This window comes from Camelus bactrianus, chromosome 1 (assembly GCF_048773025.1).
Source record: "Camelus bactrianus isolate YW-2024 breed Bactrian camel chromosome 1, ASM4877302v1, whole genome shotgun sequence".
NCBI classification, from domain to species: domain Eukaryota; kingdom Metazoa; phylum Chordata; class Mammalia; order Artiodactyla; family Camelidae; genus Camelus; species Camelus bactrianus.
This window is the reverse complement of record NC_133539.1, coordinates 38,335,212-38,352,576: the sequence shown is the minus strand read 5'-3', so window position 1 is coordinate 38,352,576 and position 17,365 is coordinate 38,335,212. Positions and strand designations below refer to the sequence as shown.

At 32.0% G+C, this 17,365-nt stretch overlaps 1 protein-coding gene across 5 annotated transcripts in view; it reads right to left on the bottom strand.

Annotated features, from left to right (window-relative positions):
• Positions 1 to 17,365, bottom strand: part of EPHA6 (EPH receptor A6) — a 743,078-nt gene that overhangs the window by 621,372 nt on the left and 104,341 nt on the right. Inside the window, exon 3 of one of the 5 annotated variants that reach the window (XM_074361645.1) lies at positions 9,524 to 9,643. The exons of the other annotated variants lie outside the window; for them this stretch is intronic. Coding sequence (XP_074217746.1) covers positions 9,524 to 9,553 — 30 coding nt within the window. The 5' untranslated portion in view covers positions 9,554 to 9,643. The remainder of the gene's footprint in view (positions 1 to 9,523; positions 9,644 to 17,365) is intronic. 5 annotated transcript variants of the gene reach the window in all.

Below are 17,365 nucleotides of genomic sequence, written 5' to 3'. Positions count from 1 at the left end.
TCAACAGAACTAACTCTAACTTCCACAACTTTAGTGGAAATTCTTCATACCAAAACTGTTTTCCTGCTGGTTTCCTGGAATACTTTAAATACGTCTGGTATAGACATTGAAAAACCATAAACGGTATGAATAAAAATCAAGTCTATTCACATGTATGAATAAAACTCATTAAAATACATGGAAAGCTGAATAAATATAAGATATACAGCATGCCTATGGATAAAATCACTCAGTATTAGAAAGATATATATGATTCATCTTTTTGAAAGGCACCTTGTCAACATACATCAAATTTTAAAATGTATACCCCTTTTACAGTATTTCTACTCAGAAATATGTCTACAGAAATACAGCACAAGAATGTTTACTGAGGAGTTTTTCTAATAGTGAGAATTAGAGACAAATGAAATGCCTACAATAGGTCAATGGATAAATTATAGCTGATCTATATTTTAGAATATGTTATAGATGTTAATATAGCTCATTAATCATTCAAATTATTCAATAATTCATTCAACAAATATTTTTAAGAACCTGTTACGTGCCAGACAGTGTTCTATTTAGGGCAGAAGTCAGTAAAAATATAAGACAAATTCTCTGCTTTCCCAGTTCATTATAGGTTAGCTTGTTTAAAAGAAAATAAATTTTAAAGGAAACACACAAAGTATCAGTGGTAAAAAGTGCCATAGAGAAAAATAAAGTGAGGTAAGGTAAGGGAGCTGTAAGTGAATGAGGGAGTATTCTTTTATGGGAGATAATCAAGTGATATTTGAAACTTAACTGAGGGGGCAAGACAAGAGGAAATCTGGAGAAAGAGCATTAAAAGAAGTGGAAATAGATTAAAGAGCATGAGTTGGAAGTAAGCACAGGTTATATGAGAAACAGCAAGGGGCCAGTGTGACTGGAGTTCAGTGTGCAAGGTTGGGAGTGGTTAAGAATTGAGTTCAAAGAGACAGCTGAGGAGGAAAGATCACTAAGACTCAAGCAGGCTGCAGTGAGGATTTTGGCTTTTACCCTTAATAAGATTTCAAAAGACTGGAAGGTTTTGTCAGAAAGAATGACAAGATCTGGCTTACATTTTAAGTGGGTCATTTTGGTTGCTGTCTGGGATAATAGGCTGCAGAAAGCAAGTGAGGAAGAGACAGCAGTTAAGATGCTATTGAAATAGTCAAGTGAGAGGAGATAAAGTTTGGAACAGGATAGCAGCAGGAAATGCAATCATTCCAGATATATTTTCAGGTTGGCCTGTTAGGCCTTACTAATGATTTGGAATATGAGGTGTAAGAGAAAGAGGGAATGGCAAGTATGAGACAGATCAGCACGTGCTGATATAGAAGGTTGCCCACGACATACAGGTAAGTGAGATAAAAGAAATCTGCATAAAAAGGTATAGAACTGGACCATTTTTACTTAAAAAAAAAAAAAAAGGCCTGGAAAGATAGATATGAGTTTTAATAGCAGGTAACACTAAGAAAGGAAGCAGAGCTAGAAACTCACATTTTGCTCCATGGACTCTGGTATTAATTGAGTATTTTATCACCAGCACATACCATTTCTGTAATTTTTTAAAGCAATTTTAAAATCGCTTCCTCACTGGATGAAAGAAGATACGTAAGATGAGTATTTAAATTAGAAGTAAATGTAATTCTAATAATTGATTTGTAATTTTTAATAATATAAATACTAAAATGAATTTCCAAATACAACTTTTCAATAGTGATTTAACAATTAGAAATGTAAATCTTACACTTTATTTTTCAATAATAAAAATACTAAATTGAATTTTCAAACATAATTTCTCATTGAAAAAATAACTATGTGATTAGCATACAACAAAGTGGGGCAAATCTAAGTTACATGGTATGGTGGAAAAACATAAGCTGTAGAAAAATACACAAAATACTGAAATTCAAATACTAACCCTGATACTGGGTAACAGTAAGTTTAGAAAACATTATCTATCTAATGTGCCAGTCACGGTCCTCATGGTGCTTATCAGGCCATTCATCAGAAACCTCAGAGCACAACTAGCTCATCCTCTTGTCTGGATAGGTGTTTTGGGGAATGCTAAATGATGATGGTCTCCTCCTGGCATCATGGACCGATGAGATAAGGGCCCCTCATGGATGATGAGAAAGGATTAAGTTTTCCAAGAGCCCTGGCTGTCAGCATCAGGCCTATGCACCTCCCCTGCCCTTAGCTCAAACCAAGTAAATCACATTTTCTTAGGTCGCTGAGAAACAGTAGGAACTCTTCTCTTTAATTCCTATCTTTCTTCCTCCATAGAGTCCATACTACTTTTCATGACTATCTCAAGTCACAGAGATCTCTTCTATTAATTGCTATAAATGTAAGGACTATAACACCAAATTTGCATTTATAATCTACCCACTGCATTGTTTTCTGTTCTCATAAAGGAACCAATTTATGATATAACCTAGAAATTCCCATCAAAAGATGCGATTTTATTAATCCATAGGTTCAACACTTCAAGTAAACTTAAATTAGTTACTTAAACTTATCTAATCTTCAAATTCTTTATCTGTAAAATAAAGAACACAATATAACTTCACAAAGTTGATAATTTTGAATCTCCATTAGTGAAGCTATTTGATAAACTATAAAATATCATGTAAAACAATTATGATAATGATGATGATTATCTATACAGTGTATACTCTTATTATATCATAATCATCTTGATATCAGAGATTGTCTCTTAATATTTAAGATACTCAAATTCTCTCAGCAAAGAATTGTGTGCCTTTTTATTAGGAGGTATTAATAACTGAGTAGTTAGTAATGAGTACTTTGTAAATACTCTTGAAATCTAGTAAGTTCACCTTTAATAAAATAAAATATAATAAAGCGAAAGAAGCATATTTTGATTTCTTTATATCACAAATATGAGATAAAGTACACTAGAACAAAGAATTAAATCAAGTGATAGGTTAAAAGATATAGTGTGTTCATGTATTGGAAAAACTAATATTGTTAACATGACCATACTACCCAAAGCAAAATATAGGTTCAGTGCAATACCTATCAAAATATCAAGGGCATTTGTCATAGAACTAGAACAAATAATTTTAAACTTTGTATGGAAACACAAAGGATCACAAATAGCCAGAACAATCTTGAGAAAGAAGAACTGAGCTGGAGGAATCACATTCCCTTACTTCAGATAGTAATACAAAGCTACAGTAATCAAAACAGTATGGTACTGGTACAAAACCAGACATATAGATCCATGGAATAGAATAAAGAGCCCAGAAATAAACCCACAGACTTAGAGTCAATTAATCTATGACAAAGGAGGCAAGAATATACAATGGAGAAAAGACAGTCTCTTCAATAAGTGGTTCTGGGAAAACTGAAAAGCTATATGTAAAAGAATTAAATTATTAGAACTTTCTTCATACACCTTATACAAAAATAAACTCAAAATGAATTAATGTCTTAAATTTAAGACCAGACTAACCAAAAAAAATTTAAAACCAGAAAATTTAAAACCATAAAACTTCTAGAGAAAACAAAGGCAGAATACTCTTTGACATAAATCAGAGTAATTTTTTTTGGATCCATCTACTAAAGCAAAGGAAAAAAGGCAAAAATAAACAAATGGGACATAACTAAATTTAAAATGCTTTTGAGATTTGCAAATGTTAATCACTATATATAAAATAGATAAAAGATGAATTTCTTCTGTATAGCACAGGGAACTATGTTCAATATCTTGTAACAACCTTTAATGAAAAAGAATATGAAAATGAACATATGCATGACTGGGACATTATGCGGTACACCAGAAATTGACACATATAAAAAATTCAATAAAAAAGAACCTCCCCCCAAAAAAAGCTTTTGCATAGCAAAGGAAATCATCAGCTAAACAAATAGACAACCTACTGAACAAAATATTTGCAAATGATATGATTGATAAGTGGTTAATATTCAAAATATAAACAGTTCATACAACTAAACATCAAAAAAAAAAAACCTAATTAAAAAATGAGCAGAAGACCTGAATACACATTTTTCCAAAGAGGAAATGCAGATGGCCAACAGGCACATGAAAAAGTATACAACTTTAATCATCAGAGAAATGCAAATTAAAACCACAATGAGATATCTGTCAAAAAGGTATCAACAAATAACAAATGTTGAAAAGATGTGGAGAAAAGGGAACCCTGTACACTGTTGTAGGAATATAAATTGGTGCATCCACTGTGGAAAACAGTATGGAGGTTTCTCATAAAACTAAACCTAGAACTACCATGTGACCCAGCAATTCTACTTCTGGATATATATCCAAAGAAAACAAAAACCCTATTTTTTTTTAAAGATACATGCACCCAATGTTCATAGCAGCATTATTTACAACTGCCAAGATATGAAAGGAACCGAAGTGTCCATCAATAGATGAATAGATGAAAAAGGTGTGGTGCATATATACAATAGAACACTACTCAATTACAAAAAAGAATAAACTTTTGCCATCTGCAACAACATGGATGGACTTGGAGTGTATTATGCAAAGTGTAATAAATAAGACAAAGAAAGACAAATACTGTATGATATTATTTACATCTAGAATCTAAAAAAAAAAAAAGTAAATATAACAAAAAGTGAACAGACTCATAGAGAACAAACTAGTGGTTACCAATGGGGAGAGGAAAGGGAGGAGGGGCAAGATAGGGGTAAGGGATTAAGAGATACAAATTATTATGTATAAAGTAAGTAAGTTACAAGGATGTATTGTACAATAGAGGGAATACAGCCAGTATTTTATAGTAACTATAAATGAAGTATAACCTTTAAAATTTGTGAATCACTATGTTTTACATCTGTAACTTATGTAAGAGTGTATATCAACTATATTTCAATTAAAAAAAAAACCAGAAAACTATGCATCAAGCATCCTTTTGGCGCTTAAAAAAAGTAATGCAGGATTGCAGAAGTAGGTATTATGGAACTACAATCTGGATGTAAGAAAAATACTGATCATGCTGGAGAAAATCTTCCTTTTATCAGCTTCTCAGTTAAGTTTTTCTTGAAAATGAGATTTGAAACATTGAAGCATTTAAGGAATAAAAAAACAGATTTTTTTCACTATTATAATGTCACTGCCAAAACACTATCAATTATCAACTAAATTGAAAGAAATGCCAGAAAGTAAACACTAAAATATACTTCATAACTAAGGAAAATTAGAAAACAAAAAATAAATGTGGGTTAAATTATATGAAAATTATAATTAGGCATCACTCCCTCTCTTATATCACTAATGCCATTAGAAAATATTTCAATGTTAATAATGAAAAACTAGCTAGACATCAGAGATAATGGTAGAAAATTAATATTTAAGCATGGAGAATGGCAATTATGATGTGAATAGCACTATAGATAAATAATGAAAAGTAAAGGTAGACTTGGTAAACACACTAAAACATCAATATTCAAAAATGATTTCATAAAATCAGGAGGCTTGAGAGTTAACACATTATTAGTTATTTTGGATTAAGGGTGTCTTTGGAAGATTATCTCTCATGAATAATGATAATTTGTTGTTTCTGTTCAACTTTCATCATTCAGTTGTTTCAATTTTAAGAACCCAATTATCACAGTCATTTCTCTATGAACTAATATATTACAACTGAGAAAAAGACATGTCCCTTGACTTCACAGAGTTTCAATCTAATGAGGGAGAGAGCCACAACTCAGTACACCTCAGAACAGCAAGGGCAATAAGGATCATACCAGCATTGTGCACAGGGTACCATGGGGGCCCAGGGTCAACAGTGACTAACTCTTGTCTAAGAGGTCCTAGACTTCACAGATCAGACAAAGCATCAGCATTTGAATTAGGGAGTGAGCAGTGTTAGCCATACCAAGAACTAGAAAATAAGAGAATCAATAGTAGGTACGGGTTGCTGTATTAACTGGTTTATATTTATTCATTCATTTATTTTCAGTTTAACCCTCAAAAAAAATCTACAAAGTAGGCAATATTATTTTAGTTATTTTATAGAGGAGGAAACCAAATATGAAAATGCTAACTGTTCTGATCAAAGTCATACAGGTGTGCACTTTTATTTGGGGGAGCTAGGAATATATGCTAATTATTAGAATAAGTTGGGAACCTATCATAACTCCAATATCTGGCTTACACAACCTTTATTAGTCTTGGCCATACAAAAGTTAGCTGCTCATTCAATCTACCCAGATGTACAATTCAGACATTACATGGTGAGTGAAGACAACTTCATTTCAAGGAACCCATTGGTCCTGGGGCTCCATACTACACAGCACAGGTCTACAAAGTTAAATAGGCTATTGACGAGATGGTAAGTATGGAATCAGAAAATCTATTTAGGGAGATGAGAGTACAGCTCAATGGCAAAGCACATGCTTATCATGCACAAGGTCCTGGGTTCAATCCCTGGTACCTCCATTTAATGAAAAAGAAATAAAGAAAATCTATTTAGGAGGCTACTATACTAAATCTAGGAGAAAGATGATGGCACCATGGACCAGAGTGGTTGCAATAATGGTGTTAAAAAGCAATCAAATTTTGAATGTATTTTGAAGGTAAAGCCACAAAAATTTGCTGTTAAAATTTTATAAATTTTATAAATTTATAAAGTTATAAATTTTGAGAAAAAGTGAGGTCAAATATAACTCCAAGTTTTTGTCTACAGATACTGGAATACTATAATTTCCCTTTTATGAAATGGTGATGACTATGGGAGAAGCAGGTTAAGGTGGATAGATAAGGAGTTCAGGTTTGTATATAAGATGCCTGACAGACATCTAAGTTGAACAGGTGCAATTCTGGATATACAAGTCTGAGTTCAGAGAAGCCCAGGCTAAAATATAAATTCAGGATTCATTAACATATTTAAAGTCTTAAGACTGAATAAGACCATATGAAGAGTAAATGGCAATATAAGAGTCAAAGCATTGATCCCTAAAGGAGAACCCAGCCAAGGAAATTGAGAAGAAAAAAAGAGAGAGAGAGAGAGAAGAAACAAAGTGATTTTATGGAAGTCAAGTGATACAACTGTTTCAAAAAAAGAGGTAGCTAGTATATGAATAAGTGCCACTCATAAATCAAGGAAGATGAAGACTGAAAACTGACTTCTAAATTTCACAATGTGAGTGTTATACGTGATCTTGAGCTGAGTTGGTTTAGTGAACAGTTGGACAAAAGTCTAACTAGAGAGGTTATCAGAGAAGATGGGGACTATAGAGAGCTCTTTCATGGTAAGGAAAAGGAGACAACATATAGATAATTTTTCAAGGAATTTTATAGAAAAATGTATAATAGTTGACAGGGATAAATATATTGCAGTGTATTAATATGTGCATATATATATAATACAATTGATGATGAATTAGAATACCACTACTAAATCAGAGAATATATATCATGAATTGCATAATTCATCTTTCTTACATTTAAATGATAATTTCCAAAATCTTAAATTCATTTCCTCTGTTTATCTCTGTTTTATTTTAATTTTTACAGTTTCTTCTCTAGGAAAATATAGGCTGCTAGCCCATCTTTCAATTTTTAATATGATTATGTGTGTGTACATATGTGTGCATATATATATACACAAATATATATACACATATCTGTATCTACATACACATATACACACATAAATATAGATAACACGTCTATAGATATAAATAAAGTCTCTATTAGGGGAGAGAATGAAAGGGTTGAACTAAATCATCTTAATTCCCAGACTGTTTCTAAGGGACTATAATCCTTTCTAATAGCCACTTGGGAGATCTGCTTCATTCACTGGGAGCAGATGTTTGTAGAGTTATTGCTTTTTCTCACCTCTCACTATGAACTCCTCAAGCTGATCTATTTATGACCCTTTCTTTTTCACTGAAAAAAAATGTTTTAACACATTAATTCAAATGATTTACCAATTAACAGGTTAATGAAGTTGGTTTTTCTCTATCTCAACCTGTTAGAGAATCTTGTTACTTGGTCCATTTTCTCTTTATGCATTTGCTTTATACATTTCAGTTTTGCTGATCCATATTATATTCTACAGAACTTAGAATAGATAAATTTGTCTCACAAAACCAAAGAACCCTACATTATTATTTATTTTATGTTTAATAAGTCTGATAACCAGAACTTCAGTTTCACTGAGTATTTACCCAGTGCAACACAAGAAAGTTAGAATTTTACAATACAATTTACATCATCATTCTAGTTCTGTCCAAGTCATCACTGTCTTAGGCCATTAAGGAGAGAGAGAAGTCACATACACACATCAAAGTTGCTTTAGAGTTTTCAGGCAGATGGACTCATTAATGCTTCTGAATTGATACCAAATGTTAGGAACTGATAGCCTATTTTTAAACAAGTCAATAAAGCACATTTTTGGGGCTAAGTATTTGTTTTTAATGCCTGACATTATACACTTAGTTCTGTCAACAAACTTTCTAATATGTGAAAATTTATTAGACCTCACAGCAGACAGAAACCTAAATGATATACTGATATATGATCACTTCTCTAAAGGAGTTTACACTTTAGCGTGAGGGAAAGAAAAAGAACAACAAAAAACACTCCCTTGAAACAATAATTATAATACAAAGCAAATGTGATAAAGGTTATAAATCACATATAAATCACTGATTTTTCCTTTACCAAGTTAGCAAGAAAATTATTAACAATTAGAGAGAGATCCTAAACTTTAGAAGTATCATACTTTAGACAGACATGTAACATTAGCTCTTATACACATGCAAAGATAATTCTTACTTTTTGTGTACCTATGAATTCAGAATTTAAAATGTCAGGGATATTACCTATTGTGTTTTTTAGATTTTTTATTCAAAATTTAACTTATGTTTTTAAAATATATGAACTCTGAAAATTAGGTTTTAAGATTAGTCTTAGGAAGAAAAATGCCCTTTTAAGGTTGTTTTGCTAACTCACTGACCTGTAGCTTCAGAGTCTTCCCAGGTATAGATAATTAACAACATTATGTGAAAACTTATTACTTTTAAACTTTCACTTGGAATCAAGAGCGATAATATACATTTCCTTGAGCTTGAGGTACAGAAAAAAGAACACTATAGAAACAACCTACTGCCATTTATGTAGTATGCACATAAGAACTTGAAAAAGTTGATGTAACTTTTTACAATAATTTAACTTCATACTCTATCATTATAATAGATTAGTAACAGCTTGATTTTTTTTAAGTTCATATAAAACAGAACCACAGCGTTTTCTAATTAATTAATTTTGCATACTTTGGAACCATTACATTTCAAAAAAATTTTTAAGAAGCCAGATGCTTATCATCGATATTTTAAAAAAATAACAATTAAGAAATAAATGTTACATTCAAACTAAAAATATGGGCTTTTTAATGTTCTTAACTCTGAGGCCTAGAAAGACAAACTCCCATAGAAAAAGAATCTTTCTACTTAAAAATATATGCCATTAATGAACATGTTTTTTCCTAGAAACTTTTCCAACCTGGCTCCTATGGAGCTGCAGCATGTACATCCAGAGGAGAAGTAACAGCGGGGTCTGGTGAGGTGGTCTCTTCAGTGCCTTCTTGAATTTTCCCCCCTTTTAGCAGTGTTGAAAATAGGTCTGGAAAAGCATAGGAAAGCTATATCAAATTTTCCTTAGGAGGTTTTTTCCATACTGTTTTAGCAACTTTGCATGGTGAAGGTGTTAAACGGTATGACATTACGTATTCATTTTCACTAATGAGTCTTCCTATGTCAAATCAACAATATTCTCAAGATAAATATAATTACATTATATTAACTCAAATCAAGTTATATTTGAAAATGTGCATGTCTGAGTCAGATCTGAAGCATCCTTAGAACTATGCATAAGTAAAAACGATTTCTAAGGAAAGCTGAACTATTTAGCATGATTCCTGTTATACAAAATGAAGTATGTTTCTTCAGGGCAATCTAATTTTGATATGCTATCTTTATAAGCTGGATTTTTAAAAAATATTAAAATATAGCATGTTCTTACACAGATGAGAAAATATTAAATGCATTGTTTATTAAGGATAAGTAAAAATTATTTCCATGTGTACTATATACAATAGTTTCACATATATATGTAATATATATAATAGTTGCATGTGTTTACCAAACTTAAAATATTGTTGATTACATTTCTAACCTTGAATGAAAAAAATAAGATTGTATGTTGGTAGGAATATATCACCCTTAATTTGTTTCAAAGATCAATGTAAATAGTTACAATATGCAAAATATTTTTAATTTGATTTTTCCCCAATACTGACTATCTGACATGTAGTAAAACTACTGATGATTTAGTTAGTTGTTTTCTAAAATGTATAAAAATGTTAATATGAGTACTGTCTTCAGGTTTAGTGAAAACGAACATGGTGAAAAATACTTAAAGGAAGAGAGGTTGCTAAAACAGTAACCACTAATGTAAATGCTCTTAGTGTTCCTGAATCATTTAAGCCTACACAGGGCTTGGGTAGACATTAGAGAATCAATATATTTAATTTCAGTTATTATGACTGAAAGTAGGTATAAACTGTAAATGGCACCACCATTCTTCATGGTTCTAGTACATAAAAAACAGGTAATGAACAAAGTTATGTTTTATAATTCCAAGAACAAAAATAATATTTAAAGCCACCATATTTAAAGGACTTCTTTTCCACCTTATGTTTCCATATTTAGCATTAAAACTTCTTTAGAAAAAGACACTTTTATGGTACTTAATTTGTTAATATTTATTTCAAGCACATTTGCCCTCCTAATTGTACATTTTTAAATTTATAACTTTAAAGTTCACTAATACTTGAAGACTCTGTAAAGTAATATAAATGTTATAAATTAATTTTTACAAATATTTCTATACCCACTTTCCATATGTCCATGACATAGTTACACATATAGTAAAATTATAGTTACTCAACATGTAGCTAGCTTGACAAAACACAAAATCAATAGAAATATCTATTTCCTTGATATTTTTTGTCTGATTATTCTAGAAACATGTATTTGGTTATTTCAAAGCTACAGTTAAAAAATAATGAGGTGTGCTGAAAATAGTTCTAAAAAAACAAATTATCACTTATGAAAATGATAATTTACTACTAAGATTAGAAAACCCAAATGTGTTAACGTAATTCCTTTAATAATGGCAGAGCAAGATAAAATTAAAATTAATCTTTTAGCATAAATTCTAAAAACAGAAACGAAGACTAAAGCTGTAAGGAAGGAAAACCTGATAGAAATTAACACTGACCCCCATGCCTTTAAATTAAAAATCAAAATAGTCTAGTCAGTCAGAGTGAAGTATACAAATAATCTCCTTTGTAGCTTAAATACGAGAGAATTTATTTCCCTCTATGAAAAAAAACCTCAGTAAACCAGAAAATATATTTTACAATTTGAAAGGGAAACTCTACTAGTAACTTACTATAGCATGAACAATAACAACATATTGTGGGGAAGAAATCTACAGTTTAATGACAGAAACATAAGCTGAAGGTGTTCATCAACATAATATTGCGGACATTTAACACTGAACAATCACAAAACCTGTTGAATTAAAAGTGCTCACAGACACAAATGAAATTCCTTCGACTTATCTAAAAGAAAAAAACAGTTTATAAGAGTCCACAAGAGTTCATAAAAGATTCAATGTTAAAATATATCTTTCAAATTTGAAGATGCAAAGTCAAAATACACAGTAATAGTAAAATTAATTTGATTTCCGTAAGTTTCTGGCCAATGGGTTGCTACTTAGTGCAGACAAATAGAATTAAAAGATTCAGATTTGGAGAATAAAATAGAAGCAGATAAAAGTTTGTCACTAAATAGAAGGACAATCCAAAATAGAAACCTTCTCAAAGTCATGATGTATAAACTAGGTATATTATACAGGTGAAATCAGTGAAAACTTTATTTTCCATGATTTAGTAATTAAATATAGGTTTCACAAGCCACAGGTGCTGTAATAGGAGAAAAGTGGCAAATTCCTTTTCTCACTGGAAGATTACAACAAACAATTAGGTAGACATGACACACAATACTAGTTGATCTTAGCGACATATTAAATATTGAGTACGAAACTGTTTTAGACAATTTAAGACAGTATCTTATAAGAGATGGAATATAAACTGCAGCTTGAAGGAAAGAAGGTGAAATTTTCTAAGCATAATGAATCCTCAAGGATTAAAATGAGTAAACAAAAAAGACAGGAGAATGATAGCAAGCTCATGAACTCTGTTAATTATAAACATTGTTAGAGAATAAAATAAAGATTAATGCAATTAGCTGGTTATTAAAAGGTAAATTTTATATTACCAGTGTGTGTCTAAGTTAGCTCAGAGGGCAACACAGAACCAGTATAAGACAACTGTTAGGGTTATAAGTAGGAACTGAGACCAAACTGAATTTAAGAGTGCCCCACTGAACAATTCTGCACTGCAGCAGGTAGGACTAACTACAATAACCAAAAAGGATTCCTTGGTACAGTATATTCTGGAAAATCTGAGAATGTCCAATTTAAATGTTTTGTGTGTTTGTACTGGACTGCTTATTTCTATAATTGAAAAAATATTTCAGTCTTTAAAACCTTATTTTAATTTAGGAATACCTACCAGGAATGGTATGCTATATTCCTTTTTAGTGAAACCATCATGGGACATCTCTCTCCACTGTACACTTTAAATAACATTGGCTGACACTGAAAAATACAGTGTGTGGCAATGGCAGAGGCTTATGGTAGAAAAATGGGTAAATTTTCTTCTGAGCTGCCACTGCAAATACCTGGAATCTCTCAGCAATTTCAAAATCTAAGTGTACATAGTTTAAGTTTAGTAATGAGTAGGAGTAGGAGATGATCAAGCACTTGCTAGTTTTGAAATGCTTTCAGGTATACACGAAGCTAGGACCTTAAGTTTTGGGCATGAAAGGACGCTAATCCATCCTCTCCTCATATCCCCGTTAGGAGACTTCTGATAGGTACAGCAATACTCCTGGCACCCTGGGACTTTCCTAATCTAAATATTCTATCCTGGAGTGATGACTCCAGTGCATTTTTAGTGAACTACCTTTCTGATCTAAAAATAAAGCAAAAATTTGTGCTAAGATTAAATTTCATTTGATTGTATGGCCTGATATTAAAGATATCCAGAATTGCCCCCCCCAAAGAAATTAAAGTATAAATAATAATATCTACATATGATATTGGCAGAAGGTGAAAGTAACATGAAATCATGATAAGATGGTAACTAAGAAGAGGGGGGACACTTCAAAAACACAAACTTTTAAAGTCACAAAATATATCTTAAAAGATAAAGTCTTATAGCTCTATGGTTTTAAATATTAGCATGAGGTATTAGCTATTTTAAAAGACTGCTGAAAATACTATTCTGGGATATTTTCAATTTCTGATAATGGCAGAATATAGCTTATGTTGGACTGTCTTTTGTTAATAAAAGGAATAAACTCTGGAAATGGCAAAGGATGAGGGAACTGGAAGAGACTTAAGGGAGGCAGAAACTAAAGGAGATAAGATCCTTGAAAAGAAAAGTATCACACATTTTAGACATCCCATCTACATTAAGCGTATTTCTCAGTCTATAATATAAGGGGTGGGGTGGCTGGAAGGGAACAGAAAGAGCTCAAGCTGGAAGCTGCAGGTTTTTTGACCCTGACCCTATTGAGGAATCAGAGGTTGGACTTTTTCGCTTACAGAGCAGCTGGAAATTGGGTGTTGGGGTGCAGCGGTGGAGAGCTGGAGAAGGGGGAGTCCAAAAGGTGCATATACATACCCCGGAAGCCTTAGTTAACTCAAACTGCTCTTGTTCTGGGAAAGACACCCAGAGGAAAAGAGATGAAAGCCTGAAAAAGCTGACTAGAGATTTTAGCAGCTGCCCACCCCAAAGAAGGTAAGGTTGTATTTCAAGTCCTGACAAATTCAGAGGCTTTGTAAACACTCCAGCTTTCCACTGAAGACCAGAAAAGTCATGCCTTAGAAATAAAGACCTTGTCTCAGACTAAGGGATTGTCTCTACAACCAAGTACAAAACCGTAATAGAGCGAAATAACCCTAACAAAGCCTAAAACTAAGCTTCCAAAAAAGTCAAGGTGATTTGTGAGTAACGTAATTGCCTGACAGAAGAAAACTCAAAAGTTTTAGAGGAAAATCACAATATCCAGAGACTCGCGAACAACACAGGTTTGAACTGCACAGGACCACCTACATGCTGATTTTTTCAATAAATATATGTATGCATTTTACAATGCCATTTTATGTAATAGGGACTTGAGCATCTGTGGATACTGGTGTTCTCGGGGACTCCCGGGACTGATCCCCCCAGGTACCAAAGGATGATAACTATGTATCATCCATAATGTCCTGTATAAAATAAGAATTTACTGAACATGTGAAGAAATAGGAAAATAAGACACTGTATCAAGAGAAAAATCTGTCAGTTGAAACAGACAAACCAGTTGCTGAAATTAGTGAAGAGGAGTTTGAAATAGTTATGATAAATCTATGAAAAAATCTACAAGAAAAGATGACTACATTGAGTCAGGAGAGATATAAAAACTGCAGAACAAAACAAAGCAAAGCAAAACAACCAAGAAAAATTCTGGAATTGAACAATGCAATATCTGAAATAAAAGAATCCACTGGATGAGATTTAAAGCATATTGGACAAAATAGAAAAAAGGATCATTGAACCTGACATACAGGTTAATAGAAATCATCCACACTGAGGAATATAAAGAAAAAAAGAGATTTGAAAAAGAGAAAAGGGAATAAAAGCTCAATGACCCGAGGGTCAGCATGAAGTAGTCTTGCATACATGTTTTTGGAGTCCCAGATAGAGACAGAAGAGAGATTGGGGCAGAAATATTATCTGAAAAAGGATAACAAAAAAATTTCTAAATTTCATCATAGAGAAACCCGTAGTTTCAGGAAGCTTAGTAAATTCCAAGAAAGAGAAATATAAAGAAAACTATAGCTTGCTTTTTAAATTATGAACTTGAGAGATTTTAATTACAGATATAATTTGTTCTGAAAATATATGAGTTATTTTATAAATTGTTATAAAAGTAGTAAAGTTGTTGGAAGAACAGTTCATGCTGAATTAACAACAGCATTAAATTCTGGAAGATATTAGATATTTGAGTTATTTGAAAGTCTAGGGCACCAAATTAAAAAAAAAATAATTACGATCTTAAAGTACTTCTTGAAAAGTATAAATATTACAATTTACCAAGTGATGTTCATAAGGTGGCTTCTGTTTCTTTTGTACATTTTATAAATACAATATTACAACATCATTGTTTTCTTTATGCTATTCCTCTTTTAGGATAGGTTGTAGATACTGCATTTTTTTCTGGATGTGGCAGAGTAGGATGAAGATATGGAATCGGTCTCAAAGGATGAAATACTTAGCTAATGGTCATTAAAATTATATGAAGTACTGAAGTTCAAAGACATAGGAAAGAGCTAAAAAGCAAGGGCCATGGAGAAATTCTGAGAGCTAGTAAAAGGCATGATCACACAATTTATGAAAAAGAAATACCAGTGGTCAATTCCAATAACCAACTAGCAAGCAAAGTACTGCAAATCAAAACAGTTTTAGTCTATTAAATTGGCTAATGTAATAAAACCCAATGTTAATGCTATATGTTCAAAGTTCAGAAAAAACAACTGAAAAAACGTGGGTCTGCAGGACAGGTTTGTAAATTACGAGGGTGAGCTTGGTGCATAAATGGGAACCATTTGCCAAAGGTATGGTATCTAAGTATCCACATTTGCATCATTCCAAGCAATCTTACCAGAGGATTTCACACTATTTTTTTTAAAACTTACTAGCTTTGGTGAAGCATATTCTTACATGGTGCCGATGGAAGTGTAATTATTAATTTCGTGTTCATATTTGCCAAGTAATTTTTGGCACAGCAGTGAGCAAAGCACATAAAAACCTCTGCCTTTGTATGACTTACTTCTAACAGTGATTAGTATCAAAAGTTAACAAGTTTGCAGATTATCCAGATGTAAATAAAATCTACTTTTAAGGCTTACTGAGGAAAATACTTTAAATTATTACTGTTCCTTATGGATTTCATGTGGTTGGCTGTAGATCCTTATTTTGCAAAAGTTCTTTCCTTGGAAAAGTTCACCTGCATAGACTCTGCTAACTGCTTCAAGAAAACCAAACTAGCAGACAATATCGTGTGCTTCTGTGAGTGTGTGTGTTTGTGTGTGCACTCAGGAATGTATGGAAAAGGAAATGCCATAATATTCTGATATTTGTAGAAACAGTAATAAGTAATGTGATTTTTGATATAAGGGATCTTACACTTGTTTGCTACTTTAAAATACTGCGTCACCTCAACTCACCTCACAGCCTTTTCCATCAATTATTATAAAAAATTTTGTCATAAAATAACATAGAAATAAACCTATTTCTTACAAACAATGACAACTGTTGTCTGGTTATTTCCCAATCTATGACAGGATGATAATCACAGTATTATTTATGGTACTCCAAAACAGAAACAAGTATCTATATTCTCCCTTGTCTGACTCCTCAATCTACAACTAGATGATTGTTTCACATACTTAACTTTAACTCCAATTTCAAGTTAAAATGTACAGTCATAAACTTACTCTGTATCCCTATAATTTCACATTAAATTCTTCTTTTCCAAAAAACATTCATATGTCCCACACTGCCTCTGCTTTCAGTGATCTGCAACTTAATCCTGAATCTCTCCTGTTTTCCCATTTCTTGCCAGGTGTTAATGAAACTGTAGAATTACAAGATAATTCTGTAATAATGTGACTAATTTCATTTGGAGAAATAGGAAAACCGAAGTAGAGGCAGACGAATCCTAAAAAGCTAGGTATTTATCTGTCGTAAAGTACGCATTCTAAAAGTAGAAAAAAACCCTGAAGTTTATATAAACATCTTTAGCTAAAGAAATGTAACAATAAGTGAATAGAAAATAAAAGTTTACGACTTTGGAAACCTGGCATTCTAATAATTAAATATTTTATTAGTAGAAAGAAGATGTACTAAGGCAATTTAATTTCTTTCTGAATGTTAGATTAATCCTCTTGAACATTCATCATTTTTTCATTATTTATAATTCATGTGGTTTAAGTAATGTGAAATATGTATGTTAAATACTAGGGGGAAAGTTCTCTCTTTATAGATTTTTGATAAAGAAATAAAATGCAAAAGGTAGGTTGGATAATTAAAGTGTATTCTCTAGCATTTTTTCAGCTATTTGATTTTGAACATTTTCCCCCAAAATAAGAAAGAATACAGGAGGA